General features: G+C 39.8%; 1 protein-coding gene across 2 annotated transcripts in view; it reads left to right on the top strand.

The window, feature by feature from the left end:
- The window catches only part of ajap1 (adherens junctions associated protein 1), a 50,824-nt gene extending 33,450 nt beyond the window's left edge, over window positions 1-17,374 (top strand). For both annotated transcript variants that reach the window (XM_036533792.1, XM_036533791.1), the window contains 4 exons: window positions 11,082-11,169; window positions 11,455-11,697; window positions 13,669-13,804; window positions 16,945-17,374. In XM_036533792.1, the coding sequence (XP_036389685.1) occupies window positions 11,082-11,169; window positions 11,455-11,697; window positions 13,669-13,741 (404 nt within the window). In that variant the 3' untranslated portion in view covers window positions 13,742-13,804; window positions 16,945-17,374. The remainder of the gene's footprint in view (window positions 1-11,081; window positions 11,170-11,454; window positions 11,698-13,668; window positions 13,805-16,944) is intronic.
- Window positions 17,375-17,613: the final 239 nt, after the last annotated feature.

The following is a 17,613-nucleotide window of genomic DNA, read 5'->3' as shown; positions in this document are numbered from 1 at the left end:
CGGCTATGCAGAAAGGAGATTTATTGCTGAGGAGACTCCAGCTGCTCCCTGATTGTTCCTGGCGAACGTGTTGCCGTTTCAAAGCGACGCAGATGGAGCTGTCGGCCCCGCTATGAATACGAGATGATTAAAACCGCAGTAGAACTCACTCCTAATAATTCAGGGCTTGTTATCATATTTCGAGGTTGAAAGGTTAATTAAGCGCTTAAGTAAATAAGGTAACAAGAAATTCCCACCCAGGCAGATTCAACACCCTTGCACAATTTTGCATGGCTCTGTCGTCTATTCTTTAGAGAATTAAAAAGTGGGTAAAAGAGTAACCCTTTTAGATTAGTGACAAACTGCTTATGGCCTGTAGTATGAGTGGCATATGAACAAAGCTTTTTTTGGAATTATGTAAATGCAGCCAGGTTCACCATGATCATAATCATTCATTATGTGACAGCCAGTGATCACCAATAAATAGGCTGTATGGAAATAGAAGCATATATGATGTGGCAGGCTTGCGTATCAAACAATCTGTGCTGTTTCCTGGTACTGTTTTACACCATGTTTTGACATTCTTCATGGCTCCTCAGAAGAGAGAACCCTGCCATCCCTACTGTGGAGCTAGTTACCATGGCAATGGAGAAAATCGCAATATTGTCCTTTATTATACATTAATAAACTCGATCTTCGAAGATTTTTTTTTTCCCCCCCAAAATGATTAATTTTGGCTTGAAACTGTTGACAGAAATATGCTGTCAAGCCTGGTCTGATTAAAGTAATCCTACCAAGAAGAAAGGAGGAAGGAAAATATGAGCAGATGCTATTTCAGCTTAGTTATAAGATGCTTAGCTTTCTCAGTGCTGAGAACACATCTGCACCATCTTTACCACACATTTGTTGTGCATGTTTGTTGTCTGCATTCATAGCAGAAGTGTAGCTCCATAAAGGCCTTTTTAAGGGCCCAATTCAGAGACTCAGCTTTCGTAGCTTTTGTTGTCACCTGTACTCAGGTGCAGATGATGTGCCGCCAGCTAGTTATCCCTTAAGTGTGTAACATTATGTACCGGCACGCAGGGACAACTTCATTTTCTGCTAAGTAATGCAATAAGGGTGACTGGAGCAAGAGTCTGGCCACCTCTCACTGCCTTCGCGAAAGTGTGCCATGCAGATTGATTGAATTAGGCAAGGCTGTGCATGACATTGGGTGAAAGCATTTGAAATAACTGGATCTGATCTCCGCTCCCCGCAGCAACGTTGTCTCGCCCCCCCCCCCCCCCCCCAAACTTCAATAAATGTTTTGGATGGCCACGGCCCAGTGGAAATCAGCGGAGATTGACACCCTGACACCGGTGTTAATTGGCAATCGCAGACCATCAGCGGGCCTTAATGGAAGGTCTCCGTCTGCACGGGGATGGCCTGTTGAAGGAAGGACAGAGAAGAGGCAGGGAAAGGGGTAGAGGGTTAAGGCTCACTGCAAGCCAGGCGTCACACCCCCCCCAGACCTTTAATGCATTATAAATGAGGAACATGTGCAGTTTCCGAGAGTCAGTAGGTTTGATTTTCATCATGGCAGGGGTGCAGAAACAGAGGGGGCGAAAGGGCTTTCAACCAATCAAAATGAGGCCTAATGCATACATAAAAAATGCCTTTAATGCTGACTGCAGTTTTTTTTTTTTGTGCAAGAACATTTTGATTTGTGCGAGGACAGCGCCGTGTGAGGTAGACTAACTTCCATTAGTTGTTTCGCTAAAATTGTCCGAACGCAGTATTTTCAGCTCTGAGTGGTTGTCCCTTCTGTGCTGGGAAGGATGCCAGCCGAAGGCAGTTTCACTTGCAGAAAAAATGGGCATAACAAGTTATAGGGGACATTTCATTTGACATTTTGGAAACTACTTTTTCGAGTAACTCATCATACTGTCAGTTTCCAGTGATAAATTCCCCATAACATACTCGGAAATTGTTTATAAAACACAGTGTGAAATTAATACAAAAATTAAAAAAAAAAAACTTTCTCAGTTGTGCCTACCATGCTAGAGTTCATGGAACCAAAAACAAATACTAAGAAAATTCTTTGGTTTAACTATCTGTAGCTTGTTTATTGAATTAATGACTTGGACCATATCAGCCTTGGGCAACATGAATGCTGATTTCTAATAAGTTGAAGGGGTTAGGGGATGCCCAAATGGTCTGCTTTGTGGAAGCTGGCTGAGTAACAAAAATGTTTTTTGAATTTGGCCTTCCACTGGAGTGGGACAGAATTTTGGAGAAATCAGCAGACAGTGAAATGACAGTTTGATTTACACCTTTCGGCTGCAGGGACCGAGGGCTCTCTGTCTCTCTTTGTAATCAGAATTGATCTGTCCAAACAAAGCCAGACCCTGCACCTCCCCAGCAAGGTGACTGCAAAGGGTCATTTTTCAAAAGCCAAGCCAGACTGGAATGAGTTTGGAGTTGCTGGATGGGGCATCTCTTTTTGTGACAGGCCTGGCTACAATTTGGTTGGAAAATCACTTAAGAGGTGACACCCCGATAACCCAAAATATGACCTCTTCAGGAAATATGCCATCACTGCTCTGTTAGGATCATACAATGTGTGTTTATCATTTCAAAAGAAGGCAAAGATTACTCAACTGTAGGGGATTTTTAGTTTTGATTGTTATCTAAATTGTTCCCTGAAATATTCTTGGTATGCTAAACTGAAGGTACTCTGTCAATAACTTCCCTTTTTAATCACTGCTCCTGACGTCAGACCTGGTCTACACCCACACATCAGGAGAGCAGTGGTATTGATCGAGGTCAAGGGCGAGATTTGTTCTCACTGAAATTATACAGATCTTAATCTCTTACAGTACATCACACTCCCAGTCTTCGGCCTTGATGTCTGAGATTCAGAGCGAGGAAAACCGAATCGCTGTCTGATAAGCTAATGTGTCTCTGGCCACAGAGGGACCCTAATTGCCAGGGCGAGGGCTTCTCAGAATTAGGCGACACTGTCATTAATTCGAGGGATGACAGTGTGTGCCTTCTCTTGTCCTGCCACATTAGTAATGCATCCAAGTGCAAAAGCACAGCTAGACACAGAAGTGTTGGGCGGCAATTAAAGACACTGGGCATGTCAATTACTTTTAATTGTTTGACAGCTCTGTTTGGTTTTGAGGCAGCAAATTGGCTCAGCTCTTTAGCACAGGGAGCAGCGACAGCACCCTTATCCCCCCAAAGTTGATGCATATTGCATTACAGGACTGTTTGATGTACGTCAAGTGAGTCAGCAGACGGCTTATAAGGAAGGTGGCCGATGGGCATTCAGTCTGCTTTCTCCTAGGAGGCCATTTTAATCACAGGCACGGAACCGTTGCCGAGTGCCACTCAGAGACGTCATATTAACTTGTGCTGTCCTCCGCCCGTGTAACAGCGGAGTAATCCTTGCCCTCGACATGCACTTCATTGGGGTTGTGCAGATTACTACGCTTTGCCAGTACAGAGAGTTCAGCACCCAGGAGAGCTGCAGGGTTAAATAAAACAGTATGGGCATTTTACAGGTCTGTCTGTGGGAATGTTTTAGCCCTGCAAAACAATCTGCGGGCATTTTGTTCTCCTATATGTTGTACCTGTTGCTGAGTGTTAAGGCACTCTCAGGGCAGTCATCAAATTGGCCAAAGGATTCCACTACAGCCTTGAAGACACAGACAGAAAATTACAGGGAATCGTGCCATGAGGCTAAATTAAAAAAGCACTCTTACTCCTGGAACAACTCCCACAATCTTTTCTGAATGCAGTGCAGAAGTGGCTGTTTTTCTCTCTGTTTCCACTGTTACACCTTTTTATTGATCTGTCTATTTTCAATTTGTTTACACAACTGCACTGTCGTTTTTAATGATTATTTTCTTGTCTTTGCCTTGCAGTCTAATACGCTGTCACGCAAATGTCTTGATATTGTGATAACAATGCTTTTTTTTTCTTCTTTTTTCAAAAATTATCAAAAATTTTTCTCCATTTTAATGTAAGAGTCATTTTCTGGAAGTTTTTATCAGTTCATTTTAAGCACTGACTATAAACTGAAATGATCATTGACTACTAGGTCAATGCACCTTATACTGTTTCAATAAATGGCTTTTCAACTATCATTGAGGTAAATTAACAAAGCTGATCTACCTAACGAGAATCCAAACAACTTCTGATTTACCCTGCTGTTTGTGAACAATCCAAATGCTGAAAATATCCATTGAGGTAGCTGACTGACATTGACTTATAGGCAACATATTGATTGTAACCAAGTGAGGACCGAGACAATGATGATATCAGCTATCTGTCAATACGGTGTTCATAGAAATTTGCTGTTTGGTTTCAACAACAGGGCAAATGATCTGTATTTGTTAAATTGCTTCATTAATGAATTAATTGGTCAATGCTACACTGTGCTTTTATGAGGAAGCATGGACCTACTGTGTTACACTTATCAACTATACTTCAAAACTGATGTATTTGGAGTTATGGGCATCGTTCATGTAGACAAATCTTTGCAGAACAAATACATCAATACACAGTACTGATGTCAAACAGTGGGTATATACTACTGTGGATAGAACTTTTTTATTAATCATATGCTTTTATTATGTGCCTACCCTGTTCCATTTAGGCCAAATTTAGATGATGACTAATAACTAACATATTGAGTTTTACTGTTAAATGTTAATGCAATGCTCAGATCACTAAAGATCAAAGCATCCCACTGGAGCTTCAGACCCTGTACATGCTGTTCATGTGGTAGAATTATTAGTCACTGCAGTGTGGACCATCCATGGTGTGTCACAATTTAAATGCGCAGAACAAAATCAGGAGAAAACATTTAAAACTGAACATCACCGCATAGCACACAGTATTCTTTATATGCAGCTCGGATATGTCTGACATCTGCACTTGCCCTCTGGGCATCTCTGAAGTGATTCACGTGTGGTTCAGCACTTCAGTGAAACTTGACACGGGTGAATCATACACTGAGGAGTTAAGGTAGCTACACTGATATCATTCAAAACAAACTCAGCAATCATTCACTGAGATGGAAATGTCAGATGTGACTAGTGCACTCCACCTCTTCTTAATTTGATTTGGACATGTTGTGACCCCCCCCACGTACACCCACACAGTACTACAATGCTAACACCCCCCTTTTCTTCATGCTAGGAATTCATAATTGAAAACAATATTTGTTCAAAATGAAGAAGATTCAGAAATAGATCACACTATTAATAGCCTTGTGTAAATTAATAAACAGGAGCCACAGGACTATCAAGGCAAGTGATACAGGCAAGTGTGCTTCCTCTATAATGGTGTCTTTGTATGCAAAGAAATTACCTTGTTAAGTACCTGTTAAATGGCAGGGAAAGTTGATAATGGAGGACGACTGTTAGCTGTTGAGCTGAGCTCCTAGATATTTTTTTTATTCGAAAATAATCTTTAGCAAAATATGTTTTGTTACATATTGTCCAAGACAGCAAGCGTCAGCACTATGGTTTTCGTGTTAATAAATATAAAACAAAGCAGAGCCTGCCAGTTATTTTAATGCTTTGGTTTATTTGCTTCAAGCCACCTCTGGGGGAAAAGCAAAGTGATGGCTTTTTCTAGCCAAGAATACAAAAAAAAAAAAACTACAAATAATAGAAGCCAGGGAGCTCAGTTGGGAATGTAAAGAAAATGAAATATAGAAGTGAATCATTCAGAGCTTTTGCTGTGATGTGAATCGGGCGCTGACTGTGCTCTCTGATAACAAAGTGCAGGTATCTGTGCTCCCTCACAGCTTGGAACGTGTGATCATCCGCCACTTTCTCCACGAGCTGACATGATGCTAAAATAGACCTGTTACAGGCGGCTCGTAGGCGGGCATGGAACCTGTCCTTGCCCGCCGCGGAGATGTTTGATCGGAAGATGGCACTTTGGGTGGCTGGAGATCACTTGGCATCAGGGATTCTATTGACGGCAGCAAGCAGGAAGCTGCAAATTTGCCAATTTTATGTGAATTGATCAATGCAAACGTGAATTTTTATGATTTGACGCCCCATATGTTCTTTTGCTTGAGAGAAGTGAATATACTCGGCTTTAATTTTATTCAGTGTTGCATTAGTCTTTTTTTATAGTCTGCATGATTTAAAAAGTGGCAAGAGACTGCTGTCTCAGCTGGTGTGAGTTCAGCTAGGGTTATACAAAATGGCCTGGAATCCAAGTGTTATCTTTACTGAAAGAGAGAATGAATTAAAATTTGCACGCGTCTGATGTTGTGAATACTCATTTTGAACATGATCACCTTTATTTAATTCAGTCTTTTGTATCCTGGTGGTTCCCACTGATATAAAAAATTTAGAGAGTACAATGCATGATGACAAACCACCAACACAATTTAAACAATAGGTGATGCAGCTTCTGCTTTGCACTGAATTTAAGATTTTTATATTAACTAATAATGCTCCCTGACATTGGACCGAATCAATATATAATAACATTAAGAGTGCTACAAAGGATCCATTCCATACCATATGTGAAGTTGGTACTTGCTAACACACAAAGGTGCTCATAATTTGTCATTTACCTGATATTATGCCAAATATGCAACTGCAGGTAGATGCCTATATATAAATGGTGTTGCCATATTTAAGAGGCATAAATGGGATAAATAAGAGGCATGTTTCTGTGAAGCCATACTAGGTTTCTAGGTCTTAAAACAAACGAATGAATAGTCAGGCCATCCAAAGTTACATCTGTACATCATTTATGATTAGAGATTTTTAGACCATCAGGAGTAATAGACCACATTCTGCTGATCTGATCATTTTGGAAATAGCCAGCTGTCTTTTTCTGTGGTCCAGAAAGTGGAGCCGTACATTAAATTAACCATGTCCTGGCTAGACCTCTGCATCCTCAGGGGCCTGGACATCCCTCTACTACGGTGCCAAATATCTCGGTCAAAACTAATGTCTGTTAAGGCCCCCTGGTGGAGGGTCATATTGGACATTAGGAGTGAGGAGTGATGGGATGAGATTCCCATAGTAGTGGGGGCAGCAGAGTCTCCAGCCATACTCTTCAGACTGCATTATAGCTTCTCTGGTGCAAAATCTCAATTTAAAACTTTCCCTTTCTTGTGTATTACTCTGTGGTGCTTTTGCACTGCATTGTACTGCTTCATATTCACGTCAGAACTAATTTTTTTGAGGAATTGCCTGATGGGTTGGCACGTGTTGTGATGTGATGTGATGTGATATGATGTTTTATGCTGTCTGTGTAACTTAAGTTCACTTTTGTACCCACGCTTTGTAGGTCCTTCTGGATAAGGCTGCCAAGTGAGTAAAATTTAATGTAGGTATAGTCAATTACAATTGACTATATTCACAAATCAAATGAGGGAAGGGCAGAGCTGTCTGCTCTCTATTGAATTGCTATTACTGACTATTGTCATAGCTGCTGTAACGGTGCTATTATGAACCTAAAATGAGCCTTGCCTTAATATTAATGTCACCAAGAAACCTGTTTTAGTTGTAAATTGACCAAGGACACCAGAATTACAACTGAAACATACATTTTGGAGATTAATAGCTAATTATTTCGATTAGCAGTGTCACCAGCTTTTAGTAGACAGGCCATATAATTTGTTTCCAATATCTTCGTAATTGTATTCATCTGCAGTGCCAAATTAAATGTGTGAGTCAATTGGACTGCAAGGAAGTCAGATTTTTTATTTTTTTTGGAAAGATGTGAATGTACTGTAAATTATCTTGGTCAGGAGATTCATTCTTTCATTTTTTTGTGTCTCATATCATAGGGAGCATTAGGAAAACCCGCATAAGGAATGGCCTTAAATCACACAGGCAATGATTACCCTCATTCTGGTGTACGGTCTAGGATGCTATACATCTGGGGACACATTCATTTCATATCCCCCTGGAAGATGTGCTTGCATTCAGTGACATTTTTTGTTCAAGGTTTTTGCAGAAATAAGCCATTATTTTATCATATCAGAAGTAAGAAAAGGCATATTTCAGTTTTGCATTTGAAAAAAAAATTGTTCTGGTAATTGGAGTGCAAGGAATGAGGGTTATTTTCTCCTCAGTGAACAGTATAGTTGAGCTTTTAGTCTTTCCTTGTCATTTAGGTAGGACATGGTATAATTATCACTGAAATATTTAGCCAAGATGCCTGTAGCTGTGCAGTTATGAGGGGTGTTGTTAAAAATCAAATGGACACTTTATTATTGAATTGATCCGCTTTAAAACTGCGATCAGCCGTAATTCAGTAGGGAAGCAAATGGATGCCAGATTTCAGAGAAACTCTGAGTTTTACTCAGCATTTACCTCACAGCTTTCCCAACAAGCTACAATAGTCAAGTTGAATCAAACAGTCAAATGCAACTCTGTGACAGTGATTAAGTATGGACTGCTCAACATCTTTGCGTTTGTATCTGAACAGAAATAATTTTTAATGTAAACAATGATGCCTTCTGTATTGTAAGCATAATCTGAGATCTTGCACAAGTTTGTGTGCTGTGATCTGAGCGAGAGTCATGTTATCTGTAATCGGCCATCTTTCAGAGATGACAGTTGGTGTCAGCTGGTTTGTCCACTGACCAGCCCGCTTGCAACGTCCACAAAAAGGGTTATTTCTTAACCATCTACAAGGTGGGAAGTACATACAGTAAGTATAGCAACAGTATGGGGACAGGATGTGTAGGGTGTCTGTCACTTATTCCCTTTTATAAAGCTTTGGCAGTGTTCACTGAAGCGGTATAGGTCACGCACCTTGCCTGAGGGGTTTTGCAGAAGTACCCCACCTGGGAGTCAAGCCTGAAACCTCCAGGGTACAAGCTCAGCTCCTCAATCACTCTCCCACACTGCCGCCCTAAAGTGCTTGAGAAGAATAGTGGGGTGCCTTTGCTGTGGGGCCTCGGATTAAGAGGGACAGATTGACAGCCAGTGGTAGAGTAGTGTAACAGGGAAGAACTAATGTGATTTTGAACAGTGGTCTTCTCTGCGCGCACAGCATGAGAACAAGGGTTGAGTCTAGCTCGCTGAGCGAAAGACCAAGGCTCACACCTGAGAGGAAAAACCTTACACTTATTTTACATTCTGTAGTGGATGTTTACATGCTCACACATGCTAAACACCGCTACAGCTGTGCAGGGCAAGGGCAGGGTTATTTTGATGCATTTTGTTCTCTTTGTAAATCAGTCTAAATAAGAGTCTGCTGAATGACAAGAATCACTGTAACCCAAAGGATGCTGTTTTACCATTGAACAAAGTACTTAACCCAAATTGCACTGGCAAATGTCTAAGATGTATAAATTAATAATATTTAAGAGCTTTGGATAAGAGCATTTGCTAAGCAAATAAAGTAATGGATGTGGGCCGCCACCAGTGGCTAGTGCTGGTGGTGTGGTCTGTCATACTGTTTTGCTTTGCTTGACTTATGTTGGCATTGTTAAAAGTTTGAAAGGCAGTGTACACACTGCACGGTCACAATATTACTCCACACAGTCCCATCGCATAATTCCATATTCATTGCTAGATGGAATATTTAAGCAGCAGAAAATAAATATTCCACATACGTTAGAAGCCGCAGCACTCGAGACCGTTCATGAGTGCAGGAGGTGCATTAAGGCAGTGATTATAACCATGGGTCATAAGCCGTTCTGCTAAATCTTCAGCGACTCCTCTTCTCACGAGATCTGTAATGGGACCCTTTCAGCAAGCAACAGAAAGTCAGAGCCGTGTGATGTGAGGCAGATGATGTGACAACCCATTTATAAACTTGCTTCATTGGCCTGGGTTCAACAGTTCTCTGAAGATTTAAGATCTAAAGATGCTGCTCAATGGTGGACTTTAACACGAGGCCAAAACGGCTTTTTGCAGGTGTGTGTCTTGTGCTAAAAAAGGTTTTGAGTCAGTCTGGACTCATGAACAATGAGAAGAATGTATGCCGCGCAGTCAGCGGGGGTTTAGGATGGAGGGTCTGGAAAATGGGGAAAACCCATGGTAAGGAGTTCACATGAGAAATCTGTAAAATTCATCGCTTGTGGGGAAAAAATTATCCAAATCATACAGTGCAGTTGACAGGCCCAGAAACAGAGGTCTGAGGTCAAACCTTAACATGTGACATAAGTACAGAGCTTTATAAGTAGAGGAATGCAAGTGTTGTTGGAAATTAGTACATTTGTTTTTTGTAGGGCAAAGAACAGAGTTGAAATATATTAAGAAAAAATAGAGTTCTTGTGGCATCTTAACGGATTTCGCCTCCTCCTACCACGGCACTTGGTTGAGAATGCTGCCTCCTCGCCTCCTCAGCAATGGAGCTGAACATGTGTTCAGGTGGCTCTTCATTTTCACTGACTATATCAAGGGCAGATACCTATCTCCACCAATGTCTCTGTCTCTCTTCCTGACTCATTCTCTCTCTCTCTCTCTCTCACTCACACTCACACACACACTCACACACACACACACACACACACACACATATACACATACACATACACATACACAAGCACACGGCTTACTAATGAATTCACTAGGGAAATTCTATTTATATTGAACATTTCTTACTCTCCTATATTGTGATATTAACCCTGTGTGGTTTGATATGGTTTCTTTAGTGTAAATTGCTAATTCTTTAGTAATTTGTTCAAAAGATAATGAACCTCAATATGCTTCAGTCTTTTGGTGCGGTGTACTTTCAAGTAATGCAGGATACAATGCAAGAAAAGAAATATCATTGTATTCTGTTTTCGTCAAATGTAAAAATATGAAAAATATAAAAATGAGAATGAAATGTAATTACGCATCAGTTCAAAATAGGCTTTGCATGTGCCATTCTGTGTGAATATGTCAAGTGCTCTGATCGGCTGCTGTCTAGATCTAAATCACACCTTTGGATAAGGTAACTGATGAAATATATCATTTAGTTCTTGCTCAGGGCTAATTGAGGTCAATGAAATTCCCCCCATGTGCTTTTTTCCTGATGAAACACATTCATGGCACTGTTCAGATTTCTGCACAAACATGTTATTTTTTTCATTATCTGACTGTTGTACACCTTGATTTTCTTTCTATTTTCAGGTCTGGCCGTTCACCAGATTATTACAATCACTGTGTCTCTAATCATGGTAATCGCGGCCTTGATAACAACACTCGTCCTTAAAAACTGGTAGGAAAGATTCCTTTCATCCATTCTGATGTTGGATTTTGATAAAAATATTGGTATTCAATAACTTCTAGATGTTTTTTACTATTAGTTTTGAATAAAACAGAAGAATGGTTATCAATTCCCTATCTATCATCCTCGGTCTTTCATTGGTAGGTGAGCAAAGAGTATATAGTGTGTTTAATTTCCTACAAGAGCATTTGAATTTCATCTCGTGGGAATTCCGATGCGCTCAGTATGGGGTACGATTTTATTTTTGCTTTTTGTTTTTGGTACGTGTTTTTGTAGCTGTGCGCAGAGTGGGAATGGTCGCCACAATAGCCATCAACGGAAGATCAACCAACAGGAAGAGAGCTGTCAGAACCTGACGGATTTCACTCCCGCCCGGGTGCCAAGCAACGTGGATATCTTCACGGCCTACAACGACAGTTTACAGTGCTCACATGAGTGCGTACGGACAGCGGTGCCTGTGTACACGGACGAGATGATCCAGCAGGCCCCTGTGTACAAGACATCATACAACGGAAATAGGTAAGACCACCCCGAACTGACGCCACCCTAAGGCTTCTGGGAGGCCAGGAAAACTGGGAAACTGAGCTTTGCACTTCGAGGAGCTGTCAAACACCGCAGATGCTGAGTGTAAATACCAAGTAGCATGAACATAATATGCATTTACAGTACCAGTCAAACGTTTGGACACAACTTTTATTCTTTATTTTTTACCATTTTCCACATTTTGGAATAATGGTAAAGACATCAAAACTACAAAATAACACAAATGGAAGCATGTAATGACCAACAAGGTGTTAAGATTAATTAAGTTTTGATTTATCTTATTTTAGATGTACAAAAAATTTTTAAAATTTTTTGGAAAGAAATTCATACATTAGGCATCAACCTCACCATTTATGTTTGTCTAAGAAACAAATTTCAAGCATTTAAGCAGGTTGAATGCATGTTTCCCATTATCATAATCAAGTGTGTCCAAACTTTTTACTGGTGCTGTAAATATACAAATTACAAACCTCTGGAATTCATCTCCAATATTTGCAATAACGGCAAGGTCCAAGTTTTTTCGGGTTAGAGATGGTAGAAAGTTACGGCCTCTGCCGAAAGTCCCTATCACACTTTTGCGCGCATTATTGGAGCAGAGATTTGGAGGATAATCCGCTAACAGATTTAATAGAGGGGCTGTCTGTCAACCCAGGGAAACATCCTCTTTACCCCCCAAGGCCCAAAAGGAATTAAGAGATATTGTACTCGGTTTAATGATGTGATAGGAGTCTGCACAAAGCCCAAGTCAATCAATCTTGTAGTTACGGAATTGAGTCTATCACGGATTCAGAGCGCACAACTTTTCGTCTCTCACTTCAACTCCTGTGGATATTGCAGCAGATGATGAAATGGAATACTGCCACATTTGGAAAATAATTACCCAGGCTTCTCCAGCCCATTGTTCATGACCTGCATGGCTGTGTTATTTGCTGCTTTGTCTCATTGATTTTGTTTGCTGTGTTTTCTCTCATCGGGCTCTTACTAAACACCAGAGTCCTGGGAAAGGGGAAGGTCTGATTCACTGTGCTGTTGTGTCATATTTTTCTCCATTATTACATCAGTTATTATATTCCTTTCTCATTGCTCCCACGTGCAAACACATCAGCTGCCGTTGGTATGCAGAGAATTTACATCTGGTAACTAAAGTTCATTCCATTTCTCGCTGGTAAAATACATCGCTTTGTTAACATTTCCAAACAAATGTAGACCTGGAAGTGTTCTGACAGCCGTATTCCTAGAATGCCATTAGTAGGCTGTGTTTCGGGTGCATCATTACGTATATGTGTTTGTGTTTCCCCATGATTGAATGCAAACAAGAATGCCAACTTACTGCTGCCACATTCCTGGTCACAGTGTGTTTAAAAAAATGTGTTTTCATTTTAGTAAGTAATGCAGTGTCCAGAAAACTGTGGTCATTTTTCATCTTAATGGGACACCCTAAACAAGAATAAAATGCCTGTGCTTTGTCAAAAACGGTGAAAACTGACACTAACATTACCTCTTTTTGTTGCATCCTGTCTATTTTACCATATATTCACAGGTGTTTATGAAAAGAAAATGTACGTACATGTGATGCAGTTTCAGCAGCCAGTATGTTTTGTATCTGTGAATTTAAAATGGTTTTCTCTGTAATGCAAGATACATTGTAATGGTATATTCCTATTCCAGGCATTAATGAAGATATAATTAGCAGTTGAATCTGTTAATTAAATGGGTCAAAGGCCAAAATTTAAAAGGAATATCCGTGTTATAATATTACAAATGCATTTTAACCCTGATATTTTAAATGGTATGTAGCATACTGGTGTGTTGTACTTTGTATATAATACAGTATATACTGTCAGGCTTGGGGATGTTGGGTTTTGCTGGCAGGCCCGTGTAATCTAACCATTGTGTTATAAATGCTACCGGCATGAACAAGCTTTTTTTTTTTTCTGTTTGCTGCAGACCTTCGCCCACTGAACGGCAGCTAATTCCCGTGGCCTTTGTGTCTGAAAAATGGTTCGAAATCTCCTGCTGACTGGCTGACTGGCTCCCTTTACTTCCTGTGGGTGGGACAGACTTCCTGATATTTTGTTTTCTGGTATGTATATTATTTTGCTTTTGTCAAGGTAATGGGACATAAACTTTCCATGTTGGCAATAACTTTAATGGGTCCTGCCAATACGGAGGAGTCTGTCTTTATGACAGCATTTTTAAAATTAATGTCTGGTTTTGCATGCAGTAAAATATATTATTCATGTTTGGCTGCTCTGCTGAGAATCTTAAGGAGTTTGAAAAGCAACTGGAAATGACAAACTCTATGTACTTCCAGATTTTGAACCAAACTAAGAATTTTCTTACTTGAATTCAGAAGGAAATTCTCTCTCATGATGATGTGTATGAAATCTATGAAACTACTGACTCTAACTACATTTTTCTTTGTTCATTTGTTAGCTACATACTAATATTTATAATGTCCTTTGAATATTGGTGTCAGTACTCATATCGGTTATGAAAGTAGGATGAACTTATATGATATCTACTAGTAAAATAAACAACTGTCATGTTTGGGATTTGGTGTTGTATTTCGGCTGTATGTGTAACAAGCTATTCAGATCATTATTCAGCCTGTAATGTATTGGTATTTATAATATAATGTACGTCTAGGCTGGCATAAAATAATGTTTACACTAAACAGAAAAAGTAATATTGTGATCTAATACAATAACCCTTACCCTAACCCACCTGGATTTAATAGCCCAGTTGAATTCAGAGGGATAGTTGAGAAGGATTCTCTCTCTCTCTCTCGCTCTCTCGATCTCTCTGTCTCTCTCTCTCTCTCTGTTTTGCCTCATGTCCTTGCTTTGCTGGACACGGTACCACTCTGAAGGAACATGTTGTCCTAGCTGCAAGTCACTGTGATTCTGTGCACATGCTCTAGACTCAAGTTAAACAAAATGGGGCTCTTGATCTGGCATCTCAGGTTACGTAAAGATGCCCAGTGAGCATGAATAGTATTCACAATAAGACACCAAAGTACACAGATGTATTCCCCTTTAAAATGCTCAGTACATCATTTATTTCCTTCATGAGAAGGTTGAGACCTCTTCCCAGCAACATTGCTAAACTTGTGGTCCACACTGTATATAAAAAGTGATTTAAGGTTTTTTTTTTTTTTTTTTCCATCAGCCCTTTGCATAGACAGTAAGAGTACATAAATAATCAGAATGTGAAACTGGAAGGGAATGTGTGGAGTAAATTAATCTCTGACCTATTGTTCAAAAGAGAAAAAATGAACTCTTTATGTTGAGTTAGTTGTTCATGTTTCTTATTTCTTGACTGGTCCATGCATTCTTTTTAAAGACTTCAGTGACATCGTGACATCAGCATGGCACATTTAAATGTTCTGTAGATATGGTGCTGATTGTCATGCCGTGATTTTATCTTTCAGCTGGGAGTTGGTTGTTTAAAAGGTGTACATCTTACAGTCTTTTTATGCTGTCACACCTTTAGGTAGATGTTTACTGTATCTGTTTTACAGCCTGTGTGTTAAGTCTATGGTGGCCATACTTTCTTTGTGAAATGGCAGCGATCCATCTGTTGGCATGTTATTTTCTGTTTGAACGGCGCTGCTACAATGTAGAACCTTAGGTGAACAGCTAAGTGACACTTTACACAGAATACCAATGAGATCCCTGTTTTTTTTCTCCACCAGAACTGTAAACTGCATTCATTTAAAATTCTAAATATAAAAGGTGAAGGAAAAAAAAAAATCACATACAGAGTTGGTATAAACCCTGTGGGGGCAGGGGAAACAGGTCTTTGTTATTGACCCACTTTTGAAAGGGAAGAGAATGCCTGAAGGTAAGGAGTTGTGTGACTGAGGGAAGTCTAGCTGTACAGGCCGCATACTGATACCGATCAGCTGTTGGCAAAAAAAAAAAAGAAATGAAAGGAAGGAAGGAAGTAAAGTACAACCTCAAATTCCGGGTTGATATTCTTTTGTATTCCACGGGGGCAACAGTGGCTCAGGAGGTAGAGCAGTCGACAGGGGATTGGAAGGTCCCTGGTTCGAATCTGGCTCATCCTGGCAAAGTGTCGAAGTGCCCTTGAGCAAGACACTGAACCCCCAACAGCTCCCAGTGGCCAGTTGGTAAGCCTGTATAGCAGCCTCTGCCACTGGTAGGTAGATGTGAGGCATATAACTGTAAAGTGCTTTGAGTACTCAAATGAGTAAAAAACGCTATATAAATGCAGTCCATTTACCACTCCCAATGTTTTGGAAGTCGTTCTTAAAATGTAAAAATTGTGAAAAATCGACTTTGATTTTAAAATGAAGTTGTTCTGTAAATGGGGTTGAACTTTTTAAATATGTGGGGTTGTTGACAAAAGTATGGATTCTGCCAGAGGCAGAAACTTCCAGCTTTTAATAAAGAGTGGAATTGCTCACATGAGATCATGGCTTCTTGCGATTTCCTGCGTTCTACATTTCACGTTCTACTGTTCACGTAAGAAGCGTCAGAGACAAAGACGCCGCCAGCAGTCATAAATTAGAAACAATGCCGAGCATCAACTCATTTTAATTTAATTTGAAGGCAACCTCATTTCAGTTTAATGAACTTTTTCTTTCCGGCAGCTTCTTTTTTCATGGTGAAACACAAAACGCCCGTCAATGCAGTATGTACTGATATGTGCTGGTTGCCCTCAGAGTACGGCTGAATATACAGTAGAAACATCTGAAAATGAAAACTAGTTTATTATCTGCATCAGTGGGTCCTTTATGCTACATTGTGCATTCCAATGATATAGTAAATATTTAGGTCATGGTTAAAAAAAAATTCAGCTACATCTATAGAAAGCACATATCCAGCTACAGTGACTTGTTTTCTGCCATTGAAAATGCTGTAATGACAGTTTAAATCAGCCCTGTTCAAATCTTCATCGGTCGTTTCTGGGGAAAGACCTAAACTAAACAATTCCCAAAAGCTGATGCTGCACAAGGTATCGATTCATGAACAATTGAATCCACCTAAAAGTTCATTTGTCCCATTTGTGCCACATCCTTTCTTGGGGACTTCTTGTTTTGAGAAGAAGGCAAGGTGTGAGTTCTCATAAACTCTGAACTAATCTAAGCAAGTTTTACATTTTTGTTGCTTCTGTAACATTGATTTTTTTACTTTGATTTGACATAGAAATGTTTAAATGTTACATTAATGATGACTTATTTATTTCTCTTCACAGGATTCCAATGGTAAACCTCTAAATCAACTGAAACAAGCAATTACACAAACAGAAATAACAGCCAATTTTGTACAATAGAGGGACCTCTCTGGACACGAGCGAAGAAGTTTATTTTTCTAAAATGAATGCAGCTGAGACAGTGCAACGGATGCCTCTCCAAATTATTTTCCAGAGACCGATGGTGATGAAAATATATATTTAGAGGAAATATATATTATGTGTGTGTGCTGAAAAGTAAGTCAAAAAAGTTGCAGACATCATAAAGGGAAGAGAGATTATACTAGCGGCTGCCGTCAGTGAGAGCTGAACTGTGTTACTGAACAATGTGCCAATTAAGCCACAATGTGCCACATTCTGTACAGAGGGAACTCATCCAGGACAACATGGATTAATAAAGACATTATGGGCAAGTCATTCCCCATACCGTATCCCCACATCAATCCAATACCCTTTTTAAAGAAAAGAGAAAAAAAATCTATAAAAAAAATGTTTTTGAATACGTTTTAACATAGTTTAAAAGCGTTGTTTCGCAAATAAAAAAAAAAAAAATGTATAAAACGCTATACGGCGATAACAGAAGATGAAATTGTATTGCTTTCTATGGTAAATGCTATGTTCAACAATTTCCTTCAAGGCATTGTTAGCAGATCCCCTTTTAAGGAAAGGTCA

The sequence above is a fragment of the Megalops cyprinoides genome, chromosome 7 (genome assembly GCF_013368585.1).
Source record: "Megalops cyprinoides isolate fMegCyp1 chromosome 7, fMegCyp1.pri, whole genome shotgun sequence".
Taxonomy (NCBI): domain Eukaryota; kingdom Metazoa; phylum Chordata; class Actinopteri; order Elopiformes; family Megalopidae; genus Megalops; species Megalops cyprinoides.
The sequence above is the reverse complement of the archived record's forward strand: the minus strand, read 5'-3'. Positions and strand labels throughout refer to the sequence as shown.